Consider the following 18,869-nt stretch of genomic DNA (forward strand, 5'->3'; position numbering starts at 1 on the left):
ATGAACGTAAGTTTTTCTAGTCACATTTTCCATGATATTAATCGAATTTTTTCCATGTTTTGCTAGCTTTGCTCGTTTTATGGAACTGTTTAAACGTTCTGTTTTAAGTAGACATAGGATAGTGCGTAAGCGTTAAAGTGCGATCACACCTGTAGTATTCAACGTCAGAATATCTATAAACAGAACTTAATATTTTCTTTGTAGACTGCTCTGTCCACCGTTCTGTTCGCACTTGTGTGCTGCACTGCTCTCGCCTGGTACCCCACCTACACCTACGGACATGGTGCTGGTTACCAGGGAGTCGCTGGTCTCCACGGAATCGGCGGTCTCCATGGAGCAGCTGGTCTCCACGGACTCGCTGGCTATGGTGGCCCCATTTACGGACATGCCGGATATGGTTACGGATACCCAGGCTATGGTTACGGTGAGTTTAATATAATTTATTACTACTACTAACGAAATTATTCCCACTGTTAAGAGAAACACATACCCAATAAAAGTTTCAAGAAAAGTGGTCAGTGTAAACGTTTGGTAGCGATTTAACAGAAAAGGTCTATGTAATATGCATTATATGCATTATATATATGCACGTCTTTTCAAATGGGATTGTATATATAATATAACATATATTTTTTAGTATAGTATAGTTTATAAGATTTAAGTTTCCATATGTGTTACGTTATCTGTTGGATATTTATACAAACTCATAATTTGATTATAAAAAAAACTAATAGAAACATCTGTACTATTCACATCACAGCACAGCACAGCAAGACTCACTAGCATAACAGATCTTAACAAAAACGATCATAATGCGATGTCGTTGCGATGCGATGTATATTTGCCTTTGATCCACCACAGTCGTGCAAACATACACAAATTATTACTATCCTTTTGATTGACCCACACTCTTGAAAACAGACACATATTACTATTTTCCTTTGATCCACAACACTCATTAAAACAGACACATATTATTATTTTCCTGTGATCCACCACACTCGTCAAAACAGACACATATTACTATTTTCCTTTTAATCCACCAAACTAATGAAAATATACACATATTATAATTATTTTACCATATTATTCTTGATAGGATACGGACACGGTTACGGACACGGACACGTGCTCGGAGCTGGACTTGGTTTCGCTGGACACGGACACGGACTCGGATTCGGAGCACGTGGACTTGGTCTAGGCGTCCGTGGACTTGGATTCGGCGCACGTGGACTTGGATTTGGAGGACGTGGATTTGGATTCGGAGGACGAGGACGGGGATACGGACACGCTCTGTACCACTGAGGACTTGTCTCAAAGATTTAACAACACAATCTGTTTTAATAAATGTAAATATTTATTTAGTTATTCCAGTCTTCTGATGTTTGTGTTATATGTAAATGTGAATTAAATATGAGTTAAACATCGCAAGCCTGTAGTAGCGTATCTAATCAACGATTGGCATATTGTGATGTTTTGTCTGAACAGAAGTGATTGACGATTTAGCCTAGGGGTTAGAAGAAACATCTGATATGCGATAGATTATATTGCTGTTCTCTGCCTTTGATGTTATATATGTGTATTTTTTCATTTTGTGAATCAATGAGCAGTCCATTATGGGTCACGGTATGTACTGTTTATGCAACAACTGTATAGAAAATATTTGTTTAATAGTTTATTCAATAATAATTCCACTTTATAATTACTGTTTTGTAATAGGCATCTGGATTGGTTAAAATGCTATCACGTGATCTAAAAAACCAACGTTCATTCTTCCACGAACGTGAAAACTGCACTTTTTCGGTAAACAAATAAAAACAGAATGTTATTACCGGAACTACGTTTTGTCACTTACGTCAACAACGGAATCCCCGAGAATTCCATAGTTTCTATTTTATTCCCAAAATCGTCTGCTCTGTGAGTGACAGTGACAAACTGACAGACGACAATCACAGACCTACACCGCACACCGTCTGCGAGCCACCTGTGGTGACCTTTAGACCACCGGCCAGATTACTTTACACCGCAATTCAGGCTTTAAACGACTCCAGTTTTGAACTGAGACATATAATGTATATGACAGGCCACACAAATTAAGCTTCTATTAGACGTTATAGCAGAGAATGCTCAACAAATCAAAAGAGAGACATGAGCGCAGCCCTGTCACATTTGACAAAAACACCAAATCGACAACTTATACGCGCGAAAACACATACGCCTTCGTCCTGTCCTTTCCGAGAATAATATCACACAATCACAAACTTCCTCTGAAATCCACACACACAGCAACACTGAAACCACTTTATCCCTTTTATGTCAGTCTTCACATTCACTTTTCTTACTCTAACCGCATTACAACAAATCTTCCATTTAAGTATATAGATCGTTCAATTCTTAATTAATTATCGTTTGATATTTTTGAAGAAAAAAACCTGTTTGCGTTATCAGTTGATGTTCAGTTATTTTAAATTTTATAACTTTTTTATCCACACTTGATTAAGAAAATTAAAATTGATAAAATCATTATAATGAATCGGAGATTTGATGGAAAAAAACGAATGTAACTTTCTAAGGGAATTCCCTTATTTGTGTATTGATACAGTTGTAAATCATTGTGGAATAGAGTTCGATTGGGTTTTTTAATATAGTTTTCTATAATGGCAATATTAATGCATTTGGAATTATACGCCATACATACAGTGTGTAAAACGGTTTTGGTGTTTATCATCGCATGAACGTCAAAAATATAACGTTCAATTGTTAAAAAAGAATTGAAACATTTACATTTGCTTTATACTCACGTAGCTTCAGTATAATTGGTAACATTTTTAATACAGATTATTTTCTACAACCCTTTATGCAAATATAATGTAGCAACTAAAAATTCATGTAGGATACACACTTTAGTCAGAAGTAAATAGTCAGATATAACAGAAAACAGGAAGGATTTCTAGGGTCTACATTTGTTTTCGAGTTCTGTAATGACACAATAATGTTTTTAAAATGTTATTATGATTGTAAAATACCCCATTTATCTGTGAAGTGGTCTTCATTTTCTGATTAAATATATTTTTCGATATTTCTGTAATATGTTACTCTAGTAACAACTTCATCAAAATGTGGCTTCATTTGAGCACATTTGCAGTGGTATATTATTACAAGGAAGTAATTCAGTAGAAGACTTTCACTGGGATTACCAGATGTTTATATATTAATTGGTTTGCTAGTGTTCGCTTCAAACCATTGTGTAAACGTTGCCACGGGACAGTAGTATACTGGCATTGACACAAATAAATAACAGTCGGTAATATTGACAACAATAATAAATATATTAGAAAACCTACAAAATCAAATAATAAAGCATGATTTGGAAAGTAATGAAGAACAGCAACATATCATTTTATAAGCATAGCTTAAATGTAACCAAACAAAATGTAATACTGGTCGACAGACGATGCTAAATTGTGGTAAGATCTATAGCAAAACTGTGAAATGTCACAAACGCATTCATTACATGACCCCTGCGCGTGCTGTATCCTCACCGTGGTACAGGGGTGTAACATTCTTTTTGAGGTGGCCTATACAGCACAATTGAAAGTATGTGTAAAAGTCAGTATCAATCTGTGATATTTGTATTTTGGCACAGTTCTTTACACTGTTTTTATTTAAATCTTGAATTGTTATATTGATGTTGATCATCACTTTATTTGTTTGCATTACCATAGTTTGACACCCAATAGCCGATGTATTTAATCGTGCTGGGGTGTCGTTAAACATTCATTAATTCATTCATTCATTAAATGAAAACAAATACTGTATACAACTGAAATAGCAATTGATAAATTATTTGAATTTTAGAAAGAAGTTAACGAAACCAGTAATGATAAATCTGATGAATGGTTAGCTGGCTTTATTTTTTTTAAAAATACACCTCAATCTTATAGACCTATAACAACAGTAAGCTATTTTAGCAAACTTTTCACATAAATTCTAAACAAATTATTACCTCACGTTCTGGAATCAACAAAAATAGTTAAAGAAAATCAACAGGTTTTGTCTCCCTCTTTATGTCTGTATGTCCGTGTGTCCCACGTATAGTTTCTGGACGTGTTTTCGCATTGCCTCAAGATACTAAGCTGACATGTTTCTTAACACTCTATGTGTTGGGCCATGTAGGGGAATGTATTATTTTTGCTGTACTCTCAGAATGCATGTTGATAGAGAGAGAGAGAGAGAGAGAGAGAGAGAGAGAGAGAGAGAGAGAGAGAGAGAGAGAGAGAGAGAGAGAGAGAGAGAGAGAGAGAGAGATCAGTCCTATGTTTCCAATATATACAATATGTTCAATAAAAGGATGAAAACGTATGTACAAGATCCAACTGTGGTATAAGACGAGATATCATTTTAATCTGATGTGTGAAAAGAAATAGAGTAAATAGCCTCAAAGTGTAAAGTAATTTTACAGCACATACCGCAACACTCAGTTTGATTAATGTGCCTCGTACAATAATCATGGTGGCAGTCAGCACAGTGTCAGTGTATCCTATCCACAGCTGGACTTATTCTAATCAGCTCTGTTCGTTGCTCGTTTTAATTTAGTAAACTAGTTTGGTGTGGGAATCTTCTTTACGGTGATGCAAGAGGGATGACATCTCCGGTAAAGGTTGTCCTCGAGAGTGGCTGTCCTCTTATAAAAAGGGCAATGGATAGATATTCACGGAATAGTTTGCCCAATATCCATACACTGGCAATGTCTGTCATTCACTGTTAAACTTTTAATCATTGATAAACAGAAACACAATAAATGAAAGTAAACTATTGTTAATGCAAATATGAAACAAATTCTTAAAGCCGCACACCCTAGTTCCATCCAGCGAAAATAAATTATAATTTGGTTAATCTACAAACATGTAACACACTTATCAAATGGAGTGAAAAAGAAGGTTTTATATCGATAAATACCATGGGAATCCCCATGTCCCAATTGCTTGAAATAATTTTGAAAGTTAGTATTCTGATGTCACCGGTAGATGTCGCTCGAAGCACAACAATGCCTACGTCACGACAAATTTCACAGACTTGGGGTGCGTTCCTTTCACCTCTCCTGGACATGTTCCAACTGTTCTGTCCTGGTTGTATCCCCTCTCCAGATATCGTAAGACTTAGCAAAATTATTGGTTTTAAGGGTTTGTAACGTTTTGTATTGAGACACTTACTTGTCTGAACTTTATTGTTACTGAAAATGTTCACGAACTGTGAAGAAAAATCTCACAAATGAACAACAACAAATCGGATGTTGATTGCGCGAACCGTGCACGAGAAAACAAACCGAACCAAAATGATAACGGTCACGTGATATACCAACGTCATTGAAATGGAAATATCCCCTCTAAAAATGGATTAGACCTTGTCTGCTCAACGGTTTTTTCTCAGACGGGCGTGCGATTTTATGAAATACGAAAAATGCATTTTGTGGTATTACAAAAACCAGGATTACCAAAAACACTTCAGGTGAATGGAAATGTATATTCTAAATAATAAACGGTAAGTAAAGTGCAATTTTATTTGTGAAAAAATGGGTTTAATAGCGAAAAACAACGCCGTAATGGTTAACAACTAGCCGTAACTAGGGTGTGTCCCTTTAATCTCTATTAGACAACATAATTGTAATATTTTTTATAAAAGTAATACACATTAACAGTATATTAATCTTATTATAGTAATAAATGAATGACGTCATGTCCCTAAGTTTATTACTTTAAACAATATAACAAATATTGTAAAAATATACTGTTAATATACATAATGTATAAAATATGTATTACTTTAAAAAAATATAAAACATATTGTAAAAATATACTATTAATGCACTTAATAATAAGTAAAATGTGTATTACTTTAACATATAACACATATTTTAAAAACATACTGTTAATATACTTAATAATGTGTAAATTGTGTATTACTTTTACAAATATAACAAATATTGTAAAAATGTACTGTTAATATACCTAATGATGTGTATTACTTTTTGAAAAATACTACAATTATGTTGTCTAATACAGATTAAGAAATTTGATTTTTTTTTTCATATTTGCATTAACAATAGTTTACTTTTATTTATTGTGTTTCTGTTTATCAATGATTAAAATTTTAACAATGAATGGCTGACATTGCCAGTGTATAGATATTGGGAAAACTACTGGATTATTCTGTGAATCTCCACCAAGCGCCTCGTTTATTACTCCTTTACTGGAGTTTTCATCCCTGTTGCAGCGCCATAAAGAGTACTGCCACGCCCATTGACTAATTGACAATGTGCTGATTTTTACCATAATTCTTGTACAAGGCAGGTTAATCAAACACAGTGTTGTGGTATATGCTGGAAAGTTGCTTTACACACACACACACTCTCTCTCTCTCTCTCTCTCTCTCTCTCTCTCTCTCTCTCTCTCTCTCTCTCTCTCTCTCTCTCTCTCTCTCCGGCAACAGCTGAACTATGTATGTATGTATGTATGTATATATATATGTGTGTGTGTGTGTATATATATATTATTATGATTATTATTATTATTATGCGAGCCTATTTATCAACATGCATTCTGAGACAAATAGAGCGTTAAGCAACATGTCAGCTTAGTATCAGCAATGCGAAAACACGTCCAGAAACTATACGTGGGACACACTGACATACAGACATAAAGAGGGAGACAAAACCAGTTGATTTTCTTTAAGTATTTCTGATGATTCCAGAAGGTGATGTAATAATTTGTTTAGAATTGATGTGAAAAGTTTGCTAAAATATCTTACTATTGTTATAGTTCTATAAGATTGAGGGTGTTTTTTTATATAATGTCAGCTAACCATTCATCAGATTCATCTTTACTGGTTTCGTTAGCTGATTTCTAAAATTCAAATAATTTATCAATTTCTATTTCAGTTGTATATTTGCTTTCGTTTAATGAATGCGTTTGTGACATTTCACAGTTTTGCTATAGATCTTACCACAACTTAGCATCGTTTGTCGACCAGAATTACATTTTGTATGATTAAATTTAAGTCATGCTTATAAAATGATATGTTGCTTTTATTCATTCCTTTCCAAATCATGCTTTATTATTTGATTCTGTATGTTTTCTAATATATTTATTATTGTTGTCAATATTACCGAATGTTATTTATTTGTTTCAATGCCGGTATACTACTCTCCTGTGGCAACATTCACACAATGATTTGAAACGAACACTAGCAAACCGTTTAATATAAATATTTGTACTGTTTTACTTTGTAATCCAAATGAAAGTCTGCAACTGAATTACTTCTTTGGAATAATATACCACTGCAAATTTGATAAAATGAAGCCAAAGTTTGATGAAGTTGTTACTAGAGTAAAATTTTACAGAAATATCGACAAATATATTTACTTCGAAAATGAAGACTGCTTCACGGATAAATGGGGTATTTTACAATTATAATAACGATTTTTTTTTTTATAGGTTTTAAAAACATTATTTTGTTATTACAAACCTCGAACGCAAATATAGACCCTATAAACACTACCAGTGTTTTGTTATAACTAACTATTTGCTTCTGACTAAAGTGTGTATCCTACGTGAATTTTGAAATGCTTTTATAATTGCATAAAGGGTTGTAGAAAATAATCTGTATTAAAAATGTTACCAATTATACTTAAGTACGTGTGTAAATGTTTCAAATATTTGTTACCGAATAAACTATTAAACAAATATTTTCTATACAGTTGTTCCATAAACAATGCATACCATGACCTTAGAGGACTGCCCATTGATTCACAAAATGAAAAATACAAAATATAACATCACAAGCAGAGATCAATAACATAAAATACCGCACATCTGACGTTTCTTCTAAGCCCTAGGCTAAATCGTCAATCAATTCTGTTCAGACATGACATCACAATATACCAGTCGTAGATCAGATACTCTACTACAGGCATGCGATGTTTAACTTATATTTAATTCACATTCACATATAACATAAACAACAGAAGACTGGAATAACTAAATAAAACATTTACGTTTATTAAAAAAGTATGTGTTGTTAAATCTTTGAGACAAGTCCTCAGTGGTACAGAGCCTGTCCGTATCCCAGTCCTCGTCCTCCGAATCCAAATCCACGTCCTCCAAATCCAAGTCCACGTGCGCCGAATCCAAGTCCACGGACACCTAGTCCAAGTCCACGTGCGCCGAATCCGAGTCCGTGTCCGTGTCCAGCGAAACCAAGTCCAGCTCCGAGCCCGTGTCCGTGTCCGTATCCTATCAAGAATAATATGTGTATGTTTTCACGAATTTGGTGGATAACAGGGAAATAATTACAATATGTGTATAAGTTCATGAGTTTGGTGGATTAAAAGGAAAAATAGTAATGTGTATATGTTTTGAGGAGTGTGGTAGATCAAAAGAAAAATAATAATATTTGTTTGTATTCACAAGTGTTGTGGATCAAAGTTAAATAATAAGATGAGTATGTTTTCACGAGTGTGAATGTATCAAAAGGGAAATAATAATATGTGTATGTTTGCACGAGTGTAAGTGGATCAAAGGAAAATAGTAATATGTGTATGTTTTCCCGAGTGTGGATGGATCAAAGGCAAATCTACATAAATACATCGCATTTTCATCGTTTTTATTGATATCTTTTATGCTCGTGAATCTTGCTGTCCTGTGATGTAAATAGTACAGGCGTTTCTATTAGTTTTTATGATAACATTATGATTTTTATGTTAAGAACGTAAGTATAATACATATTACAAAGTCGTTTTCTGTTAAATCGCTACCAAACTGGTACACTGACCACTTTACGTTTCTCTTAACAGTGAAAATTATTTCATTGGAAGAAATAATCAATTATATTGAACTCACCGTAACCATACCCTGGGTATCCATAACCATATCCGGCATGTCCGTAAACGGGGCCACCATAGCCAGCGAGTCCGTGGAGACCAGCGGCTCCATGGAGACCGCCGATTCCGTGGAGACCAGCGACTCCATGGTAACCAGCACCATGTCCGTAGTTGTAGGTGGGGTACCAGGCGAGAGCAGTGCAGCACACAAGTGCAAACAAAACGGTGGACAGGGCGGTCTGCAAATAAGAAGAACAAACCTGGCATGTAAATATTTGCATTGATCCTGCTGTCACTAACCACAAAGATATATGATTTTAGGACAAAATTTCTTTTACCCCAAGAATGTTAAAGCCGCACACCCTAGTTCCATCCAGCGAAAATAAATTATAATTTGGTTAATCTACAAACCTGTAACACACTTAGATCACGTTTTTATCAAATGGAGTGAAAAAGCAGGTTTTATATCGATAAATACCATGGGAATCCCCATGTCCCAATTGCTTGAAATAATTTTGAAAGTTAGTATTCTGATGTCACCGGTAGATGTCGCTCGAAGCACAACAATGCCTACGTCACGACAAATTTCACAGACTTGGGGTGCGTTCCTTTCACCTCTCCTGGATATGTTCCAGCTGTTCTGTCCTGGTTGTATCCCCTCTCCAGATATCGTAAGACTTAGCAAAATTATTGGTTTTAAGGGTTTGTAACGTTTTGTATTGAGACACTTACTTGTCTGAACTTTATTGTTACTGAAAATGTTCACGAACTGTGAAGAAAAATCTCACAAATGAACAACAACAAATCGGATGTTGATTGCGCGAACCATGCACGAGAAAACAAACCGAACCAAAATGATAACGGTCACGTGATATACCAACGTCTGTGACATTGAAATGGAAATATCCCCTCTAAAAATAGATTAGACCGTGTCTGCTCAACGGTTTTTTCTCAGACGAGCGTGCGATTTTATGAAATACGAAAAATGCATTTTGTGGTATTACAAAAACCAAGATTACCAAAAAACACTTCAGGTGAATGGAAATGTATATTCTAAATAATAAACGGTAAGTAAAGTGCAATTTTATTTGTGAAAAAATGGGTTTAATAGCGAAAAACAACGCCGTAATGGTTAACAACTAGCCGTAACTAGGGTGTGTTCCTATAATCTTTGACTCATTCATTCATTCTACAACGTAATCAAATTATGCACTGTTACCCTATAATAAAAAAGACAAATAACTTTGATATCAATTAGATATTAAATATTATAAATAGTAACTGCTTAAATATGTAACGCAGAATACTTTTTTTGTGTTTGTATATAAAACAAACAGTTAGACGATCATAATACTTTTACAATACAACTCAGTTGAATACTACAGGTGTGAACGCACTTTAACGCTTACACACTATTCTGTTACTGAATTAAACAGAAAGTTTTAAACAGTTCCATAAAACGAGCAAAGCTAGAAAAGCATGGAAAACAAGTCGATGAATATCATGGGTAATTTAACTAGGAAAACTTACGTTCATGTTGATTGTTGTTGTACTAGGACGACGGGATTCTGAAGACTGAACAGAGAACTGTGATGACCGGTGAAGCTGGGCACACAGTATTTATACTATTTACACATTCACCGTCACGCACAAGAGAATAATTATTGACGAATAAAACTACCATTGAACTTTGCAATTGGATTCTACGCCATACGACTGTTTAATAGGTGAACATTTAAAAACACGGTGCTGTAATCTCGGAGGCGAATTCGGCTCGTAATATGCTAATTAGGTGAATCCTCGGACAAGAAGAGATGTCAACTATGAACATTTTGGAATTTATTCTTCATAAAGTAAAATATAATTTTAATATTGCTCTTTTAAACTTTCATGACCTTTTGTACCCAAATACGGCGTTGAATTTAGCAGCATATACAGTATGCATTTGTTTTTTTGTGACTGGCAGTTAAACTAAGGAAGCTAATGAAAGCTGTACCAAGAATGACGTTTAGAAAAGGAAGGAAGGATATGTTTTATTTAATGACGCACTCAACACATTTTATTTACGGTTATATGACATTTAGATAAACAGCTTATGTGTATATATACAAATATACACTATATAGATATAGTATCATGTTAAAATTAAATTAATATACAGTCCAATTATAAATATGAAAATGTAACAAATGCAGTAACAATATACCGTTCATATAGATAATAATGTGTAAATTACTTAAACTATTTAACAGCAATGGATCCGTCAATAGTCTTGTCATCGATAGACATCGCTGCGATCCTTAACCTTACACCGTTATTCTAAGTAACAAGTCGTTAATTATATTGGTAGTAAATTATGCAACTTTCTATTTTTGTCGAGGGGGATATTATTAAGTCTGATGTTCTATGGGACATTTTCGATATTACAGCGAAAAGTAACGACTGATTCACTAATGTTACAGCGCGATTAATCGATACTTGCGCAATCTAAAGACGGAAACATTGGTAAAACAGCGCAATCTATCGATGGCTGTGCTAAAAGCCGATCCGTTGATGGCGCCGCACGGTCGATCGATAATTACGTGATTGATCAATGCTTGCGCAAACAATATATTTGTGCGGCCTACTCATGGCAATGCTAACGACGGATCAACAGATCCTTAATAATGTTTAAAATGTGTATTACTTGAACACATATAACAAATATTGTAAACATAAATAGTTAATATATATAATAATGTTTAAAATGTGTTTTACTTAAAACAATGTAACAAATTTGTAAACATATACTGTTAATATATACACTAATGTATAAAATGTATATTACTTGAACAAATATAACAAATATTGTAAACATATACTGTTAATATACATAATAATGTGTAAAATGTGTATTAAGTTAAAAAATATAAAAAATATTGTAAAAAGAAATATACTGTTAATAAACACAATAATGTGCATTACTTTTAACAATTTAACAATTATTGTAGAAATATGTTGTTTGATACACCATTGTGGTCATGAAATGTGTCATTGTGGTATTCTGTTACAATATTTGCCCGTTGTCGTGGTCATGAAATGTGTCATTGTGGTATGCTGATACAATATTTGCCCGCTGCCGTGGTCATGAAATGTGTCATTGTGGTATTCTGATACAATATTTGACCGCTATCGTGGTCATGAAATGTGTCATTGTGGTATTCTGATACGGTGTTGTAATTCAGATTCATTTACAGATGCAGAATATTTTAAACGACAGAGATTAGCACCTATGACCAAATGATATATATATAATTTTAACTATAATTAAAAATCGCATCTTCATACAAGGCAGAGTGAAATAGGTATTTTAGCACAGTAGGACTGCCACTCCCAGGACACGCCTTACACCGTCTGTAGGAGGATTGCCACCTAAAGCGGGTTTGATTTATATTAAATTAATTGTAAGACGTTCGACTGCTTTAAATCAAATAGAAAACACATTAAATCCCACAAAACCCTGGGAGAATGAATGAATGAATGAATGTTTAACGACACCCCAGCACGAAAAATACATCGGCTATTGGGTGTCAAACTATGGTAAACGCAAAACAAATTTGTTGATCAACATGAATATAAAAATTTAAGAGTCAAATGAAAACACAGTGTAAAGAACTGTGCAAAAAATACAAATATCACTGATATATAAAATTAAAATTTAGAATAAAAGTCCGTATCACGTAAAAACTGCAATAAAAGTTCTGGATAGAATCGAAATGATTTCACCACATTTCTTTGTCCAAATAAATCTTTTCGAGTTGCTGACAAATGCTTACACTCCACCAAAATGTGTCGCACAGTCAGAATACTGACAGTGCTCACACTGAGGTGGAGGATCTTTCTTCAAGATAAATGAATGGGTCAAGTAAATATGACCGATGCGGGCACGTCACAAGACTACCTCATCCTTCCTGCACTGTCTATAGGAGGACTGCCACTCTCCCAAGACTGTTTTGATAGAATGAAGCTTGTTCGCAATTGCACCGTCCCAATCATGTTGTCAAGTCGAAAAGATAAATTCGTTAATATTATGTTTAAAATCAGTAAAAGGAACACCAACCCTGGTATGAGGCAAATCCAAAGCAGACTTGGCAGAAAAATCTACCTTTTCATTACCCCTGATACCAACATGGCTGGGCACCCAACAAAATACATCTTTATTGGCAATAGATAAAAAGACACACTTTCGTATCACCATCCCAATTAAGGAATGGTCCAGCTTCATATTGCGCAAAGCTTGGAGACACGAAAGTGAGTCTGTAAAAATAATAAATTTGGATGCACTAGAATCCTTTATTTCTCCCAAGGCTTTAATGACTGCCCAAACTTCAGCACTAAAGACCGATGCTCAGTCAGGCAATCTCATGGATAGTATTGTGTCTGATGGAAAAACTGTAGCACAAGCCACAGAATTCCCATCCCGTGATCCATCTGTATAAACAGGAATGTAACCACGGTACGTGTCCTGAATTTCCATGAAAAACTGTTTATAAACAACAGCATCTGTACGATCTTTCTTCAGATGCGAAAGATCAAACACACTTTTAGGTCGTGTAATACACCATGGTGGTAAAACAAAATATGAAGGAGTTTCCAAAGTGTCAGTTAAATCAATGTTGGAAAGCGACAAAAGGCGCTTAATGCGAAGACCAAATGTACGAATAGCATTTGGCCTTGCATCAAACAATTTCATATATTTATTGTCAAACACCTCATTATGTGTAGGATGTGTTGGTTAAGATTTAATCTTGGTAGCGTACTGCAGAGAAAGCTTTGCACGTCTAGCACCCAAACAAGGTTCGTGTGCATCAACGTACAAGCTCTCTACAGGAGATGTTCTAAATGCAAAAACCCCGGGTGACGTTGCAGGCTTCAAACGCCTAAGTAATTTGATCAATATCGGTAATAACCTGACGTTGAAATCTTTACTAAATGGTATTTACAAAGCGAATGTTCACGATACACTCTACTGAAAGACAGATTGAAAGACAGTAAAACAGAGAGAGAGAGAGAGAGAGAGAGAGAGAGAGAGAGAGAGAGAGAGAGAGAGAGAGAGAGAGAGAGAGAGCATACAGGCTGATTAAAACAGAGACAAACACAGAGACAGAAAGACAGACATACAGACATACAGAGACAGACATACAGACAGATTATATATACATATATATATATATATATATATATATAGATAGAGAGAGAGAGAGAGAGAGAGAGAGAGAGAGAGAGAGAGAGAGAGAGAGAGAGAGACAGAGACAGAGACAGAGAGAGGAGGGACAGAGAAAGAGAGAGTGAGAGAGTGAGTGTACACTGAACATTTGGTGAGCATTTGCCTATACTATATTTGTAGCCATAAAATTATTCGATTGATGTAATAAAGCAATGTACTGTGCTTCTTTCTGTGTGAAGTGTCCCGCAATTGGAGTTCTCTCTCCACAGTCCGCCACTGTCGTTTATGACATGCTACATTTCAACAGTCACTGTTTCTAGCCCTAACTAACAGTTTGCATGGAATGTGTCATTGTGGTATTCTGTTACACGATTTTAAACAGTACGTGGTAGAGTTTTAAGCTCAGTACCTTGAGGCAATGCAAAAACATGTCCGGAAAACTATACGTGGAACACACGGACAGAAAGAGGGAGACGAAACCTATAGTTCCCTCCAATTGATTTTCTTCAAGTGTTTCTGTTGATTCAAGAAACTAACTTAATCGTTTGTTTAGAATTATAATGTGAAACCTTTGTCAAAATAGCTTATTATTGTTATAGGTCTATAAGATTCAAGGTCTTTTGAATTACTTGTTTTTCTTTTAAATAGGTTTAATAATGCCCGCTAACTAGTCTTCAGATTAAATAGGATTCTTTTTCATATTTAGAAATATCATCATTGAGGATATTACTTTCAGAACTAATATCGATATTTGCATCTTCTGATTAATCATTACTGGTTTCCTTAATTTATTTTTAAAATTCGAATAATTATTAATTCCTATATCATTTGTATATTTGTTTTCATTTACTGAATGTGTTTGTGAAATTTGATAATTTTTCTATACATTTTACAAAAAAATAATATCATTTGGCGACCATAGTGCATTTTGTATGATTAAATTTAAGTCGTGCTTTATGAAAATGATATGTTGCTGTTCTTTATTTCATGTCAACTAATTTTTGTGTTTATATCCGATTAAGGTTCAATCATGCTGTCCTCGGCACACACCTCAGCTATCTGGGCTGTCTGTCCAGGACAGTGGGTTAGTTGTTAGTTGGTTAGTGAGACAGAAGAGTGTGTAGTGGTCTTGGTTGTAGGAAAGAAGGAAACAGAAAAAAAAGGAAACAGGAAAAAAGAAACAGGAAAAACAGAAACAAAAAGAAAGAAACATCTAATATATGTTAAATTTACATTACAAATCCAGGTCAAAATTAATACTGATCATTTTGGTACATGGTGCAGATTAAAATTAACGCCTAAGTAATCATTAACCTACTGTCCTAACAAATATTAGCCTACTGTCCTAACTAACAACTAACCTACTGTCCTAACTAACCACTACTGTCCAGGCCAGACAATCCAGATAGCTGCACGACCACGTCAGTGGGAACATATTTTAACACAGTACCACAATGACCACGACAGCGGGCAAACATTGTAACTTGATACCATAATAACACATTTCATGACCACGACAGCGGGCAAATATTATAACAGACTACCACAATCACACATTTCATGACCACAGCGGGCAAATATTGTAACAGAATACTACAATGACACATTTCGTGACCACGACAGCGGGCAAACATTGTAACAGAATACCACAATGACACATCTTGTGACCACGACAGCGGGCAAACATTGTAACAGAATACCACAATGACACATTTCGTGACCACGACAGCAGGCAAACATTGTTACAGAATACCACAATGACACATTTCGTGACCACGACAAGGGGCAAATATTGTATCAGAATACCACAATGACACATTTCGTGACCACGACAGCAGGCAAACATTGTAAGAGAATACCACAATGACACATTTCGTGACCACGACAGCAGGCAAACATTGTTACAGAATACCACAATGATACATTTCATGTCCACGACAGCGGGCAAATATCGTAACAGAATACCACAATGATACATTTCATGACCACGACAGCGGGCAAATATCGTAACAGAATACCACAATGATACATTTCATGACCACGACAGCGGGCAGATATTGTGACAGAATACCACAATGACACATTTCGTGACCACGACAGCGGGCAAATATTGTAAGAGAATACCACAATGACACATTTCGTGACCACGACAGCGGGCAAATAGTGTAAGAGAATACCACAATGACACATTTCGTGACCACGACAGCGGGCAAATATTGTAACAGAATACCACAATGACACATTCCGTGACCACGACAGCGGGCAAATATTGTAATAGAATACCACAATGACACATTTCGTGACCACGACAGCTGGCAAACATCGAAACAGAGTACCACAATGACACATTTCGTGACCACGACTGCGGGGAAATATTGTAAGAGAATACCACAATGACACATTTCGTGACCACGACAGCGGGCAAATAGTGTAAGAGAATACCACAATGACACATTTCGTGACCACGACAGCGGGCAAATATTGTAACAGAATACCACAATGACACATTCCGTGACCACGACAGCGGGCAAATATTGTAATAGAATACCACAATGACACATTTCGTGACCACGACAGCTGGCAAACATCGAAACAGAGTACCACAATGACACATTTCGTGACCACGACTGCGGGGAAACATTGTAACAGAATACCACAATGACACATTTCATGACCACGACAGCGGGCAACTATTGTAACAGAATACCACAATGACACATTTCTTGACCACGACAGCGGGTAAACATTGTAACAGAATACCACAATGACACATTTCGTGACCACTACAGCGGGCAAACATAGTAACAGAGTACCACAATAACACATTCCGTGACCACTACAGCGGGCAAACATGGTAACAGAGTACCACAATAACACATTCCCTGACCACAGCAGCGGACAAATATTGTAACAGAGTACCACAATATCACATTCCGTGACCACAACAGCAGGCAAATAGTGTAACAGAGTACCACAATAACACATTTCGTGACCACAACAGCGGGCAAATATTGTAACAGAGTACCACAATAACACATTTCGTGACCACAACAGCGGGCAAATATTGTAACAGAGTACCACAATACACATTTCGTGACCACATCAGCGGGTTAATATTGTAACAGAGTACCACAATAACACATTTCGTGACCACAACAGCGGGTAAATATTGTAACAGAGTACATTGATTTGATAATCTAGTCATTATGCTCATCCGTTTCTTAAGGCAAATGATAGAACTAGTCTAAAATAACTAGAAAATGTGAGATCAGTTCTGTTGTTTGATTGACCAGTACTGCTACTAACTATAGACACTGTTACTGGAGTTGATGCTAAACACATCTAAGTTTAGTAAATAATGAGTAATCATGAAAGTAATCGCTGATTACGATTACATCAGCAATGTAATCAATTACGATTATATATATATATATATATGTCTGTCTGTCTGTCTGTCTGTCTGTCTGTCTGTCTGTCTCTCTCTCTCTCTCTCTCTCTCTCTCTCTCTCTCTCTCTCTCTCTCTCTCTCTCTCTCTCTCTCTCTCTCTCGCTCTGTGTGTGTGTGTGTGTGTGTGTTTTCTCTCTCGCTCTCACTTTCTTTCTCTGTCTTTTTATCTCTCTGTATCTGTCTTATGGTAAACTATAGGTTACGGTCAATTGTTTTTAAGCAAATTAACCGTATCCAATAGTCTACCATAACTTAATGTATCCGAAGTTTGTTCATTTTAATGAAGAAACTTGTGTATTATTACTGTTACATTCTGTCTTCAAGTAGTGTATCGCGGACATTCGCTTTGTAAATACCATTTAATAAAGATTTCAACGTCAGGCTATTAGCGATATTAATCAAATTGCTTAGGCTTTTGAACCCTGGAACGTCACCCGGGGTTTTATGGAATTTAATGGGTTTTTGTTTTTATTAAAATGGGTCCAACATCTACGAATTAATTCAATAGAATTAGCACTAATAATTTTTTCTACTTCTCTTTTTCCGTATAATCCCTTCTCGATATTTTCGATCACTGTAACTGACACGTAACCGAAACAATCGTTCGCGTATTACGTCAAGCCCTGTATATACAGTGAAAAACTCTAGACCGTTGAGCTCTGTCTAAACTGTTTAGATTTATCAAACCCGCTTTGGGTGGCAGTCCTGATACAGACGGTGTAAAGATTCAGTGCCCTAGTAGTGACAGTCCTCTTATAGGCGAACTAATGACACGGTGTTCTTGGAGTGGCAGTCCTCTTACAGACGACCTAAGGATGCAGTGTCCTGGGAATGGCAGTCCTACTGTGGTGGAATCACCTGGCAGTGATTCGTGGGAAGAATCACAATCTTGCTAAAATACTTATTTCACTCTGCCTTGTATGGAGAAGCGATTTTTAATTATAGTTTAAATTATATATCATTTGGCCATAGGTGCTAATCTCTGTCGTTTAAAATACATTATTCTCTGGTTTATCACCCTCCAGTGGGTTGCAAATCAACTAATGAACAATATATCACAGCGACAAACGTGCGTGACATTCTGATAGCGACAACACACGCTTGTATTAAAACTGTAGTGGAGTTTGTATTCTGCATCTGTGAATGAATCTGAATGACAAAACCGGATTCCGTGATGAAAATCGTATCTCTGCACAAGACAGAGTGGAAAGGAAGTTTACGCAAAGTTGTGATTGCTTCCATGATGCACTACTATATGAAGTACTCGTCCTCAGGAGGATATTTTATTGCAGCGAGGTGAGAGTGTGTGCTTTTTACTACTGTAGTGGTGTTTATAT

General features: G+C 35.7%; 2 protein-coding genes across 2 annotated transcripts; one reads left to right on the forward strand and one right to left on the reverse strand.

Moving 5' to 3' along the window:
* On the forward strand, positions 1–1,305 carry LOC121389253 (keratin-associated protein 19-3-like). The gene is made up of 3 exons (XM_041520852.1): positions 1–6; positions 205–424; positions 1,100–1,305. Exons 1-3 carry the CDS (start codon positions 1–3, stop codon positions 1,303–1,305), a joined length of 432 nt encoding a protein of 143 aa, XP_041376786.1.
* Positions 1,306–8,097: 6,792 nt separating this feature from the next.
* Positions 8,098–10,414, reverse strand: LOC121389254 (keratin-associated protein 19-3-like). Its single transcript, XM_041520853.1, has 3 exons — positions 10,409–10,414; positions 8,898–9,117; positions 8,098–8,291 (listed from the first exon to the last, which is right to left on the reverse strand). Exons 1-3 carry the CDS (start codon positions 10,412–10,414, stop codon positions 8,098–8,100), a joined length of 420 nt encoding a protein of 139 aa, XP_041376787.1.
* Positions 10,415–18,869: the final 8,455 nt, after the last annotated feature.

The sequence above is a fragment of the Gigantopelta aegis genome, chromosome 14 (assembly GCF_016097555.1).
Source record: "Gigantopelta aegis isolate Gae_Host chromosome 14, Gae_host_genome, whole genome shotgun sequence".
Taxonomy (NCBI): domain Eukaryota; kingdom Metazoa; phylum Mollusca; class Gastropoda; order Neomphalida; family Peltospiridae; genus Gigantopelta; species Gigantopelta aegis.

Coding starts and splice junctions, on each gene's coding strand:
- LOC121389253 (XM_041520852.1), top strand. Junction 425..1,099: donor ATACCCAGGCTATGGTTACG/GTGAGTTTAATA, acceptor TATTCTTGATAG/GATACGGACACGGTTACGGA.
- LOC121389254 (XM_041520853.1), bottom strand. Junction 8,292..8,897: donor ATACCCAGGGTATGGTTACG/GTGAGTTCAATA, acceptor TATTCTTGATAG/GATACGGACACGGACACGGG.